At 31.2% G+C, this 15,925-nt stretch overlaps 1 protein-coding gene across 3 annotated transcripts in view; it reads right to left on the bottom strand.

The window, feature by feature from the left end:
- LOC114334353 (phospholipase A1-like) overlaps positions 1 to 9,538 on the bottom strand; it is a 49,220-nt gene extending 39,682 nt beyond the window's left edge. For 2 of the 3 annotated variants that reach the window (XM_050646043.1, XM_050646045.1), the window contains exon 1: positions 2,492 to 2,677. In XM_050646043.1, coding sequence (XP_050502000.1) covers positions 2,492 to 2,543 — 52 coding nt within the window. In that variant the 5' untranslated portion in view covers positions 2,544 to 2,677. Of the gene's footprint in view, positions 1 to 2,491; positions 2,678 to 9,472 lie in introns of those variants that run through there. The other variant, XM_050646044.1, reaches the window with a different exon arrangement.
- Between the last annotated feature and the right edge of the window lie 6,387 nt (positions 9,539 to 15,925).

The raw sequence follows: 15,925 nt of genomic DNA, 5'->3' as shown, positions 1-15,925 counted from the left end.
ACAACAATAAAAGTAAGATGTTATTCTATAGTTATATAGACAGTTTTGGTATAATGTCAAGAAAAATATAAAAATGGAATATCAGTCAAGTTCAAGTAAAAGTTTTTGTAGATATTGTCCTGTAATTGAGAATGAATAAATTATAATTGTTTATATATAAGACGTTTGTAGAAAAATATTGTGATATGATATACGTGTTAAAAAGTACATTTTTAATGCACTCATGTGAATTGCAGGATTCGCTTCGCTCATTCTGCAACCTTTCACATGCGTGCCTCAAGCGTGTACTTTTAACACTTATATCATGAATAACTAGTATGATAATATACGTGTTAAAAAGTACATTTTTAAGGCACTAATGTGAATTCCAGAATTCGCTTTTTGCTGCAAACTTTCACATGCGTGTCTTAAAATTGTACTTTTAACACATATCATAAATAATTAGTATTTGATAGTATAAACGTTACTGTCAGTGTCGAATTACCGACGCACTGTTGCCTCACTTTTGAAAGTTCGCAGAACTTCCGCAATCTTGGACCGCATTTGTCGCTACCTGTTGATCGCTACTGTGTGCTCTTAAATAAGTATAGTCCAGTCGGGTTAGACGAATAACAGGCCTAACCGTGCATTAGGAGCTGCCCCAAATTTTATTTTTCTAATCTTTAGGGAGGGTCAATATTAGTATAAATTTAAAATCTCGACTGAATTCCACCGTTGCGTTAGCCGCCATCTTGATTTTAAACGAGAACCGTTTTTGCTGAATATCTCCGCCATTTTCATTTTTTTGACAATAAGTGTACAAAATGAAATTGTTTAGAATGCGATTTTCTATAATTTCATCAATTATAATTTTTTTCGTGCGGTCGATATTTTCCGAGTTATGAGGGGAAAATAGTGAGAGTTGGAGCATAATTATTGAATTATTGAATTATCTCGTTTACTATTAGTTTTACAACAAATATGTACCTATACAAAAATAAAGAGAATTAAATTCTACACAATTTTAATCTCTTTCATTTTTTTGCTAAAATTAATATTTAAGGTAGTACGTATGCGGTAATGGCGCGAGCGTAAGACCGGATTGCTTTTATAGCAATTGTGTTTGTTCAATGTCTACGCCATTTTCAACTAATATTGTTCAAAATAAAATTTCCTACAATTTCTTTTTAACATTTTTTTTTCATGCGGTTGATATTTTCCGAGTTACATGGGAAAATATTAAAAAGTGGTGGGGGAAGCATAATTATTGAATTGAATTTTGTTTCGAGCTGCCCCAAATTTTATAATTCTATCCTTTAGCAGAGATCAATAGTAGTGTAAATTTAAAATCTCGACTGAATTCGGCGGTTGCATTAGCCGCCATATTGATTTTAAATGAGAACTGTTGTTGCTTAATATCTCCGCCATTTTCAACTTTTCAACCTAAATGGTGGGAAAGAAAATTGTTGGAAATGCAATTTCCTACAATTTCTTTGGCACAATTTTTTTATACGATCAATATTCTCCGAGTTAAGGGGGAAAATAATGGAAGCGGAGGGGAAGCATAATTATTGAATTGTCTCATTTATTATTAACTTTACGACATAATTGTACATAAACAAAAATAAAGAGAATTATATTTTATACAATTTTTGAAACTTCCAATGAAACATCAACCAAACTAAGTATATAAAAGACATAAAAAGACATTATATGCATTAAGTTCACTTAATTTTATTAACTAGCGGGTTTAATTGGTAGAATTTTTCTATCGATATTTTAAGTTTTATGTCAGCTAATATATCGTGATGTTTCAACAATTTTTTTTTTTAATTTTGGACCCTGTTGGGGGAAATTTTCCCATTTCCCCCCTTGTAGACCCGCCTCTGGTTCTCTCGAAAAATTGTAGTAAATCGTAATTGCAACAATTTCAGTTCATACACTTTTTGTCGAAAAGTTGAAAATGGCGGAGATAGTGAACAAAAACAATGCTACAAAATCAATCAGGTCTTACGCTCGCACTTTTACCACATACGTACTACCTTAAATATTGATTTTATCTAAAAAATGTACGGCATCAAAATTGTACAAAATTTAATTCTCTTCATTTTTGTATAGATATATATTTGTTGTAAAACTAATAATAAACGAGATAATTCAATAATTCAATAATTATGCTACCACTGTCACTATTTTCCCCTCAGAACTCGGAAAATATCGACCGCACAAAAAAATTATATAAACGAAACTATAGAAAATCGTATTTTCAACAATTTCAGTTCCTACACTTTTTGTCAAAAAATTGAAAATGGCGGAGATATTGAGCAAAAACGGTTCTCGTTTAAAATCAAGATGGCGGCTAACGCAACGGCGGAATGCTGTCGAAATTTTAAATTTGTACTAATATTGACCCTTCCTAAAGATTAGAAAAATAAAATTTGGGGCAGCTTCTAATGCAAGGTCAAATGCTATCCCGACTGGGCTAGTACAGTTAAATGAATAATGTTCTTACCTGCTAAAATAAAAATCACTGATATCTGAAATTGTAGAGTAATTACATGCATTGTACCTAAATAAATTCGATTCTTCAAATTCTAATGAAAATTTAGCAAACTTTCCCTTTCGTTTGCAACAAACAGTCTTGTTCGAACCTTCGAACTGTTCACATGTAATTCAGAATCAATTTGTCTATTTATCATCTTATCATAGTCTAATTAGTAAAATCCATCGCTATCAAGAAACCAAAAAAGAATATCCGAAAAAAGTTTGTGTTTAATGTTAAATTAATTATCCAGTAAGTCATTTTTACAAACCCAATTATACTTCGTCCAATTTACTTACCGTTGCACGTCATCCGCGTCATAGCTTGTAACATGATACCAACACGAAATATTTAGGCGGTAGGTGTGTTATTTTTTAGAATCATCATTATTCTAAAAAAGAACACACCTACCGCCTAAATATTTCGTGTTGGTATCATGTTACAAGCTATGACGCGGATGACGTGCAACGGTAAGTAAATTAGATGGAGTATACTAAGTTTATCAACATAAATATACCTAAATATAAAAAAATAGGCCAGTATATTATCAAAATATGTCGGAATGTTTTAAAAATTCCTAGCTATAACTAGAGGAAAACTATGAGTTATCAATATGACAACCAGGAACAATCTACTAGTTATCCATGCACAGGTCTGCTTTATCCATTAGGCAATGTAGGCAGTTGCCTAGGGCGGCAAATTATGAGAGGGCGGCAAAAATACTGTACAAAAGATATTTGTACAGTGAAACCTCGATAACTCGGATTAATCGGGACCGCGGCCATTCCGGGTTATCGAAAATCCGAGTTAGCCGGAGAATATGGTAAAAATTAATAAAATACGGTATACTTACAGATAAACTCCGTTATAATTGAAATAACGTGAAATATAATGCACAGTACCTACACATCTAAATTATTAAAAACACGCAACCACAAACCTAAGCAAACAGAAACAAACAATACAAGACTGTACTACACACAATACAGTCCCAATCGGAACGATGTTATGAACAGTGAAAACTAAGACCATTGTTTAAAAAAGAATTTTTTAATTAGTCTTTTAGTCTTTTGTAAACAATCCTAAGACAGTTTGAAATAAATAAAGGAATAACAGGTGCCTGTTGTTTCCGATAAATCCGAGACAATGACCGTCGCTCTGCCGCCGTCGCCGTGTGCCATGAGTCATTTTTACTATCGTATACATAGTTCAAATTACACAAATACACATTATTTCTCAAATATTATATTACATACTATCTCTTGCAAGATAATTCGGATGGAATTCCCTAGGTTAAGTGACTGGGCCGATATCAAGCACAAAATAATCTGGGGAATTCCATCCGAATTATCTTGCAAGGTATAGTACATTTGTATTGTTGAAATGTTTGTCTGATGAAAATCGGTCCGGGTTAGCCGGACTTCCGGGTTATCGGGGGCCGACTTATCGGGGTTCCACTGTATATAAAAATTAAAATCGAATCGAAATTTAAGTACATCCGTCAATGAAATAGAAGTGGGCAGTAATTTCTAGAAAACATCCCTAACAACAAATGTACAAATAAACAGATCTCTAACAAGTAATCATTTTTCAAGCGCAACCGACTTCTTTCACTTCTTCTTAAAGTGCCTATACGTTCCGGATGTCGGCGATCATCATGGCTATCTTGACTTTGTTTACCGCAGCGCGGAACAGTTCAGGGAGTCAATTCTCGAGAACGATCGTTCGCTGAACGTATACGTTCGTGACGTAATGAGCGAACGTTTCTAAAAAATACAATTCTGGAGGAATGAATCTTGAACGATTCGTTCGAAATCATCGCTTAAAGTGATCGTTCGACAACGAGTGGTCTTCATCATACGTTCGATAATAGTAACGGCGTTCTTCTTAACCTCAACTCTGTTTTTTGTTGTAAATAAGATTTTGGGAAAATGAATGTGGAAGATTTGATATTAGAAAATATGATGAGTGTTGTGAGGAAAGCTGAAATTTTAGTGGAAGAAAGTTTTAGTGGCCGCGAAAGACATTTTTATGATAGATTTAGGTTAGATTCTTGGTAATTTTACATTCTTTCAAAAATTGATTGGTACAGTAAATAAGTTATTTTTAGATATATGTAGTAATTATAAGATAATGAATGTAAATACACGTTATCCAGGCGCTACACATGATGAACTTATTTGGAATCAATACAACTACCAAAATGTGCCACAAGATCAAGGTCATTTTACCTATTAGGTCAGAATTTATTTATAATATACCACAAGGTATGACCTGAGAATTGACCCTGAATTAGTAGAATTAGATTTAATTAGTACTGTTATATTATTATTATGAATTATTTTCACTATTATAGAAATAAATTGAAAATTTACTGACTTTTCCTAATTATTAAACTGAAATCATTTTCCATTTTCATAAATGTAGATAATATATTTCAATATTGGTGAATGAATGTGACAAATCAGGTTTTAAATAAACACCGAAACAGTTTTATCACATGGAACACAAACTTTTCAATAATATTTACCACGATGCCAAATCTGTAGATCTGTTAAAATGAGCGAATACGTTCATCGGAGCGTGTAGTTAAAAATATCCTCGAGAATTAACATTGCGGGAACTGTACGTTCAATTTCATTCGTTCGTGAGCGTGTACGCTCAGGGAACGATCATTCTCGAGAATTGACTCCCAGTGGTAGTGGTGTTGTACCACTTTCGTAAATTTTGAAGCCAGGAAGTGCGTCTTCTTCCCGGTCCTCTTTTACCATTTACCTTCCCTTGGAGAATCAGTTGGAGAAGGCCGTAACGTTCTTGATTTCTCATTACATGTCCTAGATATTCTAGTTTTTTTGTTTTGATGGTTATGAGAATTTCACACTCTTTCCCCATTCTACGCAGGACTTCCACATTAGTAATTCGGTCAGCCCAGGATATACGTAAGATGCGCCTATAACACCACATTTCGAAAGCTTCGAGCCGATTCATAGATGCAACAGTTAGTGTCCACGCTTCCATTCCGTAGAGCAGAACTGTGAATATGTAGCATTTCAACAGACGGTATTTTGTTTTTAATGATATGTCTCGACTGTTGAAAATGGGTCTCATTCTAACGTATGCTGCTTTCGCTTTTATTATTCGCTGTTTAATTTCTGTCGAGTGGTCCCGTTGGCTATTTAAATTCGTACCCAGATATGTATATTGCTCAACTCTTTCGATATTCTGTTGGTTGACTGTAAGTTGAGCGTGGACTACAGGTTTCAATGGAAGAATGCTGGCGTCAGATTAAAACAATATGAAGATTCAAATAAGGACCATACGGCAAATGTCTTGAGTTTATTCAATCGAGATATATTAAAAAACAGAATAGACTGTTCCATAACAAGTACATTCAGAAGCGAAATACAATACTGGCGCAACGTTTTACAACGTGTTGTTGCAACAGTAATTACACTGGCACACTGGCCACAAGGGCACTTGCCATTAGAGGAGATGATTCAGTTATAGGATCAGTTCAAAACGGTAACTTTTTAGGTTGCTTAGTACTCACAGCAGAATTTGATACTTTTTTACGCGAGCACCTTACTAAATTTGGAAATATTGGTCAAGGGAACTGTAATTGTCTGTTAAACACTATATGCGAGAAACTAATAGTTTTGATGGGAAGAAAAGTAAGAAGAACGATTGTTGGCGAATTAAAGCAAGAAAAATAAGTTGATTCGACACCAGACGTGTCTCATGGTGATCAGCTAGCATTTTTAGTTCGCTATGTTTCTGTTGTGGTGATGGTATACCGACTGAAATTTTTTTTAAATATATTCCAAATATATTCCATCTGAATGAATACTTCCATCATACTTTCCATACATATATATCATCTATATATATACCAATAATGACACAAGCGGTGAAAACATGACCTGAGATAGAGAGGAGAAAAATAATGCTATAAATAGCAGGAATGAAAACACTTCGAAAAATCGCTCCTAAGCGACTACAGGATATAGTTAAAAGTGAAGATATATAACAGAGATGCAGGGTGAAGGACATTCTTGGTAAGGAACGGAAAAGTAGAATGGATCGATTACCATAAGCCGAATGACCACAAATATAGTAAGTAGTAAAGACCGAAGATTTTTGAGAGAAAAATCCTCAGAAAAATATTTGTACCTTATCACGACCCTAATAGCAACCAATACCGAAGGAGAACAAATGCTGATGTCAAGCAGATGTATAGAGCGAGCGACGTAATCCAAGAAATTAAATCTCAGCGTCTAAGATGGTCTGGCTATCTCTATAGACTCCCTAATAACCGTTTTGCCAAGTCTCACAGGAAGAAGGCCCTTACGACACCAACGAATGCGACGGAGAGACAATATATGGTCAGATTTAAGAACAATGGGGCTACCCACTGACCCAACTAACATGGACGACCGTTCGAGATGGAAACGAGTCGTGCAATTAGCCAAGACCCACCTCGGGTTGTAGTGCTACCAGAAGAAGAAGAAGAAGAAGAAGACGAAGAAGAAGAAGAAGAAGAAGAAGAAAGAAGAAGAAAGCCGGCGAGAGACGGTTCTTCAATCTCCCAGGAAGACAATCAGTGGGAAGACTACGAAAACGATGGAACGACAACTTACCTACTACAGGCACATTGAAAAAACAGACATAGTCATGTCTACAGAAAAAGAAAATAAGAAGAAAAGGATATCTTCTTCGCCTCCCTTCAATTTTTCAACATATTATTATATATTTCTATATTTTCTATATTGTTTAACACTATTTTATTTTAGCAATATTTTGGTCAACTCCTTTTCTAATACCAGTCTGTTTATTTTTATCCATTCATCAGACTTAAATGAATATTAATAATAATACAAAAATTAAATTAAACAAAATAGAGTGTGTTACTGAAAAATTTCCTTAAGTGAGTAGGTGCAAAATTTGCTTGCAATACTTTTTAAATGGATTAATTTTTTTCGAATCCTGAGAAAACTAATTAAGTATTTTTGAAAAACTGTTAAAGCATAATGAAATATTACATTATTATTGAAAGCAGAAAGTTCCTAAAAACCTCTATAACGTTTATTTGAGTAAGTTACAGGGGAGAAAGAAAAAGAGAAAATTTAGTGTGATTTTTAATTTCAAATATCGCATTAAAAAGAAATCTTATTGCTTATTATAAGGGACTTTCAGCCCTCGCTAATAATGTAACCTTATATTTTACGTTTAAATTTTTCAAAAATGATTATTATTTTGTTCAGGTTTCGAAAAAAATTAATGCATTTAAAATGCATTGCAAACAAATTTTGCGCCTATGCTCTTAATAATGGACCAATTTCAATGTTTTTATTTTTTAATTTGGGGTAGTATAAAATTAGCATCTGCATGACCCTATTTGCAATAAATATTCCTTATGTTAACAAAAAACTTTTTCTCTAATATTGTGATAATTAAAAATATAACCAACAACCCGTATTATAAAACAAATTTTTATATTAAAAAATACACAAAATATTACTGAATTAATATTTAATAATTATTTATGATATAAGTGTTAAAAGTAAAATTTTAAGGCAAGCATGCGAAAGTTTCACATGAGTGCCTTAAAAATGTACTTTTTAACACGTATATCATACAATATTTTTTCTACAAACGTCTTATATATCAACAATTATAATTTATCTACAAAAACTTTTATTTGAACTTGACTGATATTCCATTTTTATATTTTTCTTGACATTACATCAAAACTGCCTATACTGTCAATACGTAAATCATAACAACTATAGAATAACATCTTACTTTTATTGTTGTATATTCTAACAAATTTTAATAGTTTTTTTCTACAAACGTGTTAAAAATTCAATAATAGGTACAGTTAAAATTAAATTTTTAAAAACCTTTTAAACCACCTTCTTCAAATTGCGAAAGTTGTACTATTAATATTAATGTTAATAAATGAAATATAAATATTTTGACGTTTCACAATTCGATAATTCACTTTTAACTGCAGTGCCTTAAAAATTTTAAAGCACTAGTGCTTTAAAGTAGCATTTTTAACGCTCCTATGGAGTGCTAAAAATTGCATTTTTAACGCGGTTGTAGTAAACATTTGTTAAAGAAACATAAAAACTTTTTTCTTCGTACAATAATAGGTATAATATATTTTTTCTACAAACGTGTTAAAAATGCAATTTTAAGCACTCCATAGGAGCCTTAAAAATGTCACTTTAAAGCACTGGGTGCCTTAAAATTTTTAAGGCACTGCACATGTCACTCTAAGGCACTGGGTGCTTTAAAAATTTTAAGGCACTGCAGTTAAAAGAAAAAGGTCAAATTTTGAAAGTAAACGTCAAAATATTTATATTTCATGTATTAACATTAATATTAATAGTACAATTTGCGCAATTTGAAAAATAATTTTCTTGCATTGCAGTTTTACCATTTGTAGAAAAAATATTGTATGATATACGTGTTAAAAGTGCATTTTTAAGGCACTCATGTGAAAAACCTTCATGTGTAAACCTTCATGAGTAAACCTTCACATGCGTGACTTAAAATTGTACTTTTAACACTTATATCATAAACAACTATTACATGAAATTTTATAAGCTTTATAAGCGGTAGGTTCAGTAATAATTGTGTATACATAAAATAATATTTTATTTTGTTTTCACATAAACTTTGATATTAAATTTGTTTCAACCTGTATTGATTTTTTGTTTTGATTTTATTTATACATTTTGATTTTTTTTATCAGGCTATTATTTCAGCATTATTTTTGATCATTAACAACTCTTTTATAATTTTGATCATGACAATCTATTTTTCTTTATGCATCGATCATATTTAGATCGATAAATAATAATAAAATATTTAAATCTACCAAAATATAGAAAATAATTAAAAATTCCTTTAAATAAATATTGTATTAATGAACACTGTTCTTACCTGCTAAAATAAAAATCACTGATATCTGAATCTGCAGAGTGATTACATGCATTGTGCATAAATCCGTTTCCTTCGAATTCTAATGAAAATTTAGCAAGCTTTCCCTTTCGTTCGCAACAAATACCTTTTCCTGGAAATTTTTTACACCGTCTAATCTAAATAATATTTTAATGAACGTGTCAAAAGTTTCAATAATTCCCTAGTGGCTTTAATTGTCTAAATACCTAGTATGTAAATTTTAACCCTATTCCAATTTTTATACAATCTTTTCGTGTCATGTCCTATCAATCGCAGATATCCAAAGAATTATAACGACGAATGTAGACACGAGCATATCATGTTTATTTAATTTGTACTATTTATTTGTACTGTCGAAACATTTTTTAATAATTAATAGTCATTTGAAAATTTTGTCAGTGTTAATTTGACTTATCAATCCCTTTCTCACATATAAATATTCATGGCATGTATTTGCAAAAGTTTATTATGCAAAATTATACTTCATTCAGAGAAAAGTGCATTGCAAAAAACAACGGTTCGTTGTTTATTGCTGTTTAATTTTTTATGTCTTTAAGGTGTCCAATTCCGAAGTGGTTTAGGTATGTTTTATAAATGATTATTGCATGATTCATTCTTATTTAATTAGTTCAGAGAGGAAAAAAATCCTGTTGGTAACACAACCCCCTCCAGGCCAAAAACAAATTCTTTGGGTATTATGGACTATGTACATCTATAATAATAACCTATATGTTTATTATTAATAACTTATTATATAATATTAATATTAATATAACTTATTAATAATCGGTGCAGCCGATTTTGATAATATATAGTTATAAACAAATGAAGATCGACAAACGGTAAATTTTCACTTTTTTCGTCTATTACCAAAAAAGCATTTTAAACAAATTTGAGAGTAAGAAACTCATAAATCGTATAATAAACTTCAATATGGCGTTCACTGAATATGTCTATCCTTATTGGTTGCTTACAAAATTGCAAAATAAATCATAAATTTTTGAGTTTATATAAATATTCATAACTTATGTAAAAATTAACTTAGAACCTTATTATTAAACGGAATGCTGAGACTTCTGGTGCTTAAATCATACCCTAAATTTTAAAGCAATTGGTCAAATAGTTTAAAAGTTACTTAATTTGTTTATCCCAAATTAATTTTTTTTGCAACACTATAAGTCAGAAAATGATGAAGTTACAGTAATACTTTGGATAGTTTATAAAAGAAGAAGATTTACACTATTAATTTAATTTAAAAAAATGTCAAAAAATAATTCTACCTATTGCAAAATTATTTTGCAAGAACATGTGAATTGAAAAGGGAGGAGGGGGCTAATTTCGTCCTTAATTGTCCTAGGACATTTGTTTTTCTTTCTAAATGTGTATAAAAATTCAGTCTTTCTAAATATGAAAAAATAATTTTTCTACGGGTAACGGTTAAAAAGTTATTCTAATTGTTTATAAGTAAGCTAGAAATCGACATGTTTTTGTAAAATAATTTTACACTATTTAAAATTACTTTTTGTCATTTTTTGTTAAATTAAGTATAAATGTTCTTCTTTCATAAAATGTCCGAAGTGTTACTGTAACCTCATAATTTTTTGACTTATAGTGTTGCAAAAAGCACAAGAAGAAAGCATTTAAGCACAAGAAGTTCAGCATTCCGTGTAATAAGAAGGTTCTAACTTAATTTTTACATAAGTTATGAACATTTATAAAATCTCAAAATTTATGACTTATTTTGCATTGTTCTAAGACAAATAAGGATAGACATATTCATCGAACGCCATATTGAAGCTCTTTAAAGGATTTATGAGTTTCTTATTCTCAAATTTGTTTATAATGCTTTACTTTTTAGTAATAGACAAAAAAAGCGAAAATTTACCGTTTTTTGATTTTCATTTGTTTATAACTCCGTATATCATCAAAATCGGCTGCAGGAAACATATAGGTTATAATATAGATGTCCATACTACTCAAAAAGTTTGGTTTCGGCCTGGAGGGGGATGTGTCACGAGAAAAATCTTATTTCTCTGGACTACATATAAAGATTTCATCATCATCATCATTGGCTCTACAACCCCTGGTGGGTCTTGGTCTGCTCTAGAATCAGCTTCCATTTATTCCTATTTCTCCCCTTGGTTTTCCCATTTCGCACTCTTAACACTCGCAAGTCGTCTTCCACCTGGTCCTATCGTGCTATGGCCTGCTTCTTCTTCTTCTCTTCTCCTAAGTGGCCTAGCCTCCACGTCCGCAGCCCAGTGTATACTTCCTGTTTTTACATATGGCTTCCAAGTTTGGACACTTACAAAGGAGACTATCGATAAAGTGGTAAAAGCGCAAAGATCGATGGAAAGACAGATGCTGCAAATAAAACTTAAAGATCGCAAAATAAACGTCTGGATTAGAGGAGTAACCAAAGTGAAGGACGTTAAGGAACAGGCGGCAAAACTCAAATGGAAATTTGCAGGTCACACCATCCCACAAGCAGATTAAAGATGGAACAAGCAAATAATCTACTGGCGACCAAGGGAACATAAGAGAGGAAGAGGAAGGCCTCAGATGAGATGGAACAAACATGCCGGACCTCAAAAACATGCCGGATCCAGATGGATGACCACAGCGCTGTACAAAAACCAGTGGAAAGCAGAAGGGGAGGCCTATGTCCAAAGATGGATAGATTAGGGCTCGAAGATAAAAGATAGATAGATAATAATAATAATAATAATTTATTCAACAACAATAATAGGTACAATCTTTTTAGATATTTACATATAAATTGAATAAATTAACCCGAAGGTCTCCGAGAGGAGACCTGTTTCGGTAAATAGGATATAAAATAATAAATAATAACACATTAACATAAATAACATAAATAACATAAATAGCAACATAATACAATATAATATAATACAATAAATAGATAGGTACGTTTTTTTAGTTGTAAATACACAGTTATGTTTTAGTAAATACGATACGTAGAATAAATAATATAATGAAAACAATAAAATAAATACTTAGTTTAACAATAAAGCACGAATAATTAATTTTTTTTTAAACAATTATGTATGGCTCAATTAGTTAGTAATATTTTTGAAGAATGGTGTATATACGCATGTTTTATTAAATATGATAAAAATAATAAGCAAAATAAATCAGTTTAAAACAATATAAAATTTGAAATATAGGTATAAAAATTGGTAGTGACTCTAGAGTTTCATTTATTTTTTTTTGTTTTTTAATATATGTAAATTTAACCTACTATAATGATGTCACAAAAATTTCTTGTTTGTTCCATCAGAAATGATTTTAATTTCTTTTTAAATAGAAGAACATTCTTAGTATTTTTGGTATCACTGGGGATATGATTATATATTTTTCTTTTTTTTCAGAAATCTTCTTTGTATGATTTCCAGTGGGAGAATGTGTGTTTTCAGGGCGCTTCCCCAAGCCAGTATACCATAACGGAGATGACTTTCTACTAATCCGTAATATAGTGTGCGAAGGTATATATTAAGTATGTGTTTTTTAAGATGTTTTTATACAGGATAAACTGTAGCTTCTTAATGATATATTTAATGTAAAAGTCCCATTTTAGATGTGTATCTATAAAAACTCCTAGATATTTAACATTTGTTACGGGTTTAATATAAAAATTTTGTTTATTATGTGATATTTGAAGGGGTTTGAAAAGATCAGTGGTCAAGTTAGAGTTAAATATTGGTAGATAAACAGTTTTCTTAAAATTGATTGTTAGTATTTTGTAGGCAAACCATTGTTTTATTAGTTGTAGATCACATTCTGCTTTTGTTTTTAATTCATACCAATTCTCAGCATCATAAATAATAGCAGTATCATCAGCAAACCCAATTATATGCCCTGTACTCTGTAATGAAAATAATCCATTTACATATAGATTAAACAGGACAGGACCTAATACTGTTCCCTGTGGCACTCCATATGTTATGGTTCTTTGTCTGCTTATTACTTCGGAGACCCTTACTACCTGTTGTCTCTCAGAGAGGTAACTTCTAAATAATTGTAAACAGTTGTCTCTTATACCAATTTTCTCTAAGGTTTGTAAGAGGTTATTGTGACTAACAGTGTCAAAAGCTTTGGCCAAATCAAGAAATACGCAAATAAGCAAACTTTATTTTTGTTAAGTGTTTCATATGCTTTAGATGTTAAATTCAAAAAAAGATAGATAGATATTGATGATAAATACATATGTATCGTAAATTATAACCCTATTCCAATTTTGATACAACTGTTCCGTGGTGGTTCACGGAAACAATTAAATGAAATTAGAATAAAACTCTAACAACTGTCAATAATATATTTATTTATTTTTGGTAAAAAAACGTGTTTTGCTTATATCTCGTAAGGGTTTGTTGTTGTTTTGTCCAGCGAAGGTTTTATGACCGACCGACGCCTGCTGGGATGTGTGAACCGACTGGAGGCTGTGAATCGACTGGACAAGACCACAAAAACTAATCTGTCATTATGTATGTGGTTCTACCATATGGCCAGAAAGGCGATAAATTATTAGATCTGGCGTTTTAAAAGCTGAGAAGACATTTTGTCTTAATAGGGATATATTTCGTTTCTTAAAACTTAACAGGCCCTTCTATGCGTATGGTTTGTATATTAAATGTGAATTTAAAATGGGACGTATTATTTCATTTTGAAAAAGTTATTAAAAATTAAAATGAAAATTAAAATTAGCATTTAAAAAAAAGTAAAATAGTAATTGAAAAGTGTCGCCACACAACCTTTTCGTGTCATGTAATATCAATCGGCGATATCGAAATAATAATAGCAAAGCATATCATGTTTATTTGATTTCTACTACTTGAAACATTTTTAATAATTATTAGTCATTTGAAAATTTTGTTAGTGTTAATTTGACTTATCCATCTATTTCACACATATAAATATTCATAGCATTTATTTCCAAATGTTTTTATTGCAAAATTATACTTCAATCAGAGAAAAGTTTACTTGTGTATTGTTAATTGCTATTTTACTATTTTTTCTGTATTCTAGGTCAGGGGTCACCAATTAGCGGACCGCGGTCCGCATCCGGGCCGTGAGCTAGTTTTGTGCGGACCGTCAATAAATTCAGAATATACCTAGTGTTTGGCAATTTTGAAAATGTTTGGCCATGAAACTGTGTACTATGTTTGGCTCAACTTATGTGTGCGAAGCCGCTTTATCAAGAATGAACTTTATTAAAAATCGGTAGAGATCTCACTTAACAGATGAATATCTCAACTCCCTAATGAGACTCAGTTGCACTAAACTCACTCCAAATCTGAGACAGGTTGTACATAAAAAAATGTCGTTTTTCACTCTGATAATTTAATTTTGTAAAGAGTTTTCCCCCTTATTGTTATACTTACTAATCATTCATTTTGAAATTAAGTAAGCTGTAATATAAAATTGTCATGTGCATTTTTATATTCATTTCCTCTCTACTATATTTGTTAAGTAGGAGTACTTTTCAGATGTGCATTTAATGAAAATAATTTTCAGATTTAATAAGTTTGCAACAAATACCTTGCATTGAAACTAATGTAGAAAAGATAACATGTTAATAATTAGCATTTGGTATTATGATTATTTATTTTAAATTCCTCAGTTTCCTTTCTACAGAACTGAAGATGTATAAAAACTTCATTAGCATTCAAAATGTAAATTCCTAATTTTTAAAATATTCTTAGTAACAATTTGCAATACTGGTGTTTCCAAAATATACTGATAATAACATCAAAACAATACAAAATGAATTTATATTTCATTTATTGTACCAGGAAAACTTACAGAAAAGTATACAGTAACCAAAAAACAATCAGATATTATTAGTTTTCCTTTCCATATTAGTCCATGTGTGAGGCCACTTTCGTATGGAATATGTTTCTGACTCGATTTCTTTGCGGAATCCTGTTCAAAAATGTCCCCTTTAAACAAATCAGAAGGGTGCAGGGTGAAACAATTTTTTAAATTCAAAATTACTTGTTTGCCTCGAAAAATGCATTTTTAGGTTTCTTGGGTAATTATAAACAATCAAGTTCTCTTGTCATATTTCTGAAAAGTTGATAGTTTTCGAGTTATAAGCGATTTAAAATCTGAAAAATGCGAAAATATGCATTTGCGATGCTTGAAAACCCTTAAGTTTTAATAAAATGACAGATCTTTTTTATTATATAACAGGGGTGGTCAAACTGTGGCTCGCGAGCCACATGTGGCTCTTTAAGGATCATTTGTGGCTCTCAATAAATGTACCTGAATTACTTTTAATTTTTGTATTTCAAAATGACTTAAATTACTGACAACAAATTTAATAACAAAGACAAATTGCAACATCAGGACTCAGACAAAGAGACCCCTTATTACCTATTCAAGTTAGCCTTAGAATATGTAATAAGTAAAATA

The sequence above is a fragment of the Diabrotica virgifera genome, chromosome 3, assembly GCF_917563875.1.
Source record: "Diabrotica virgifera virgifera chromosome 3, PGI_DIABVI_V3a".
NCBI lineage: Eukaryota > Metazoa > Arthropoda > Insecta > Coleoptera > Chrysomelidae > Diabrotica > Diabrotica virgifera.
The sequence above is the reverse complement of the archived record's forward strand: the minus strand, read 5'-3'. Positions and strand labels throughout refer to the sequence as shown.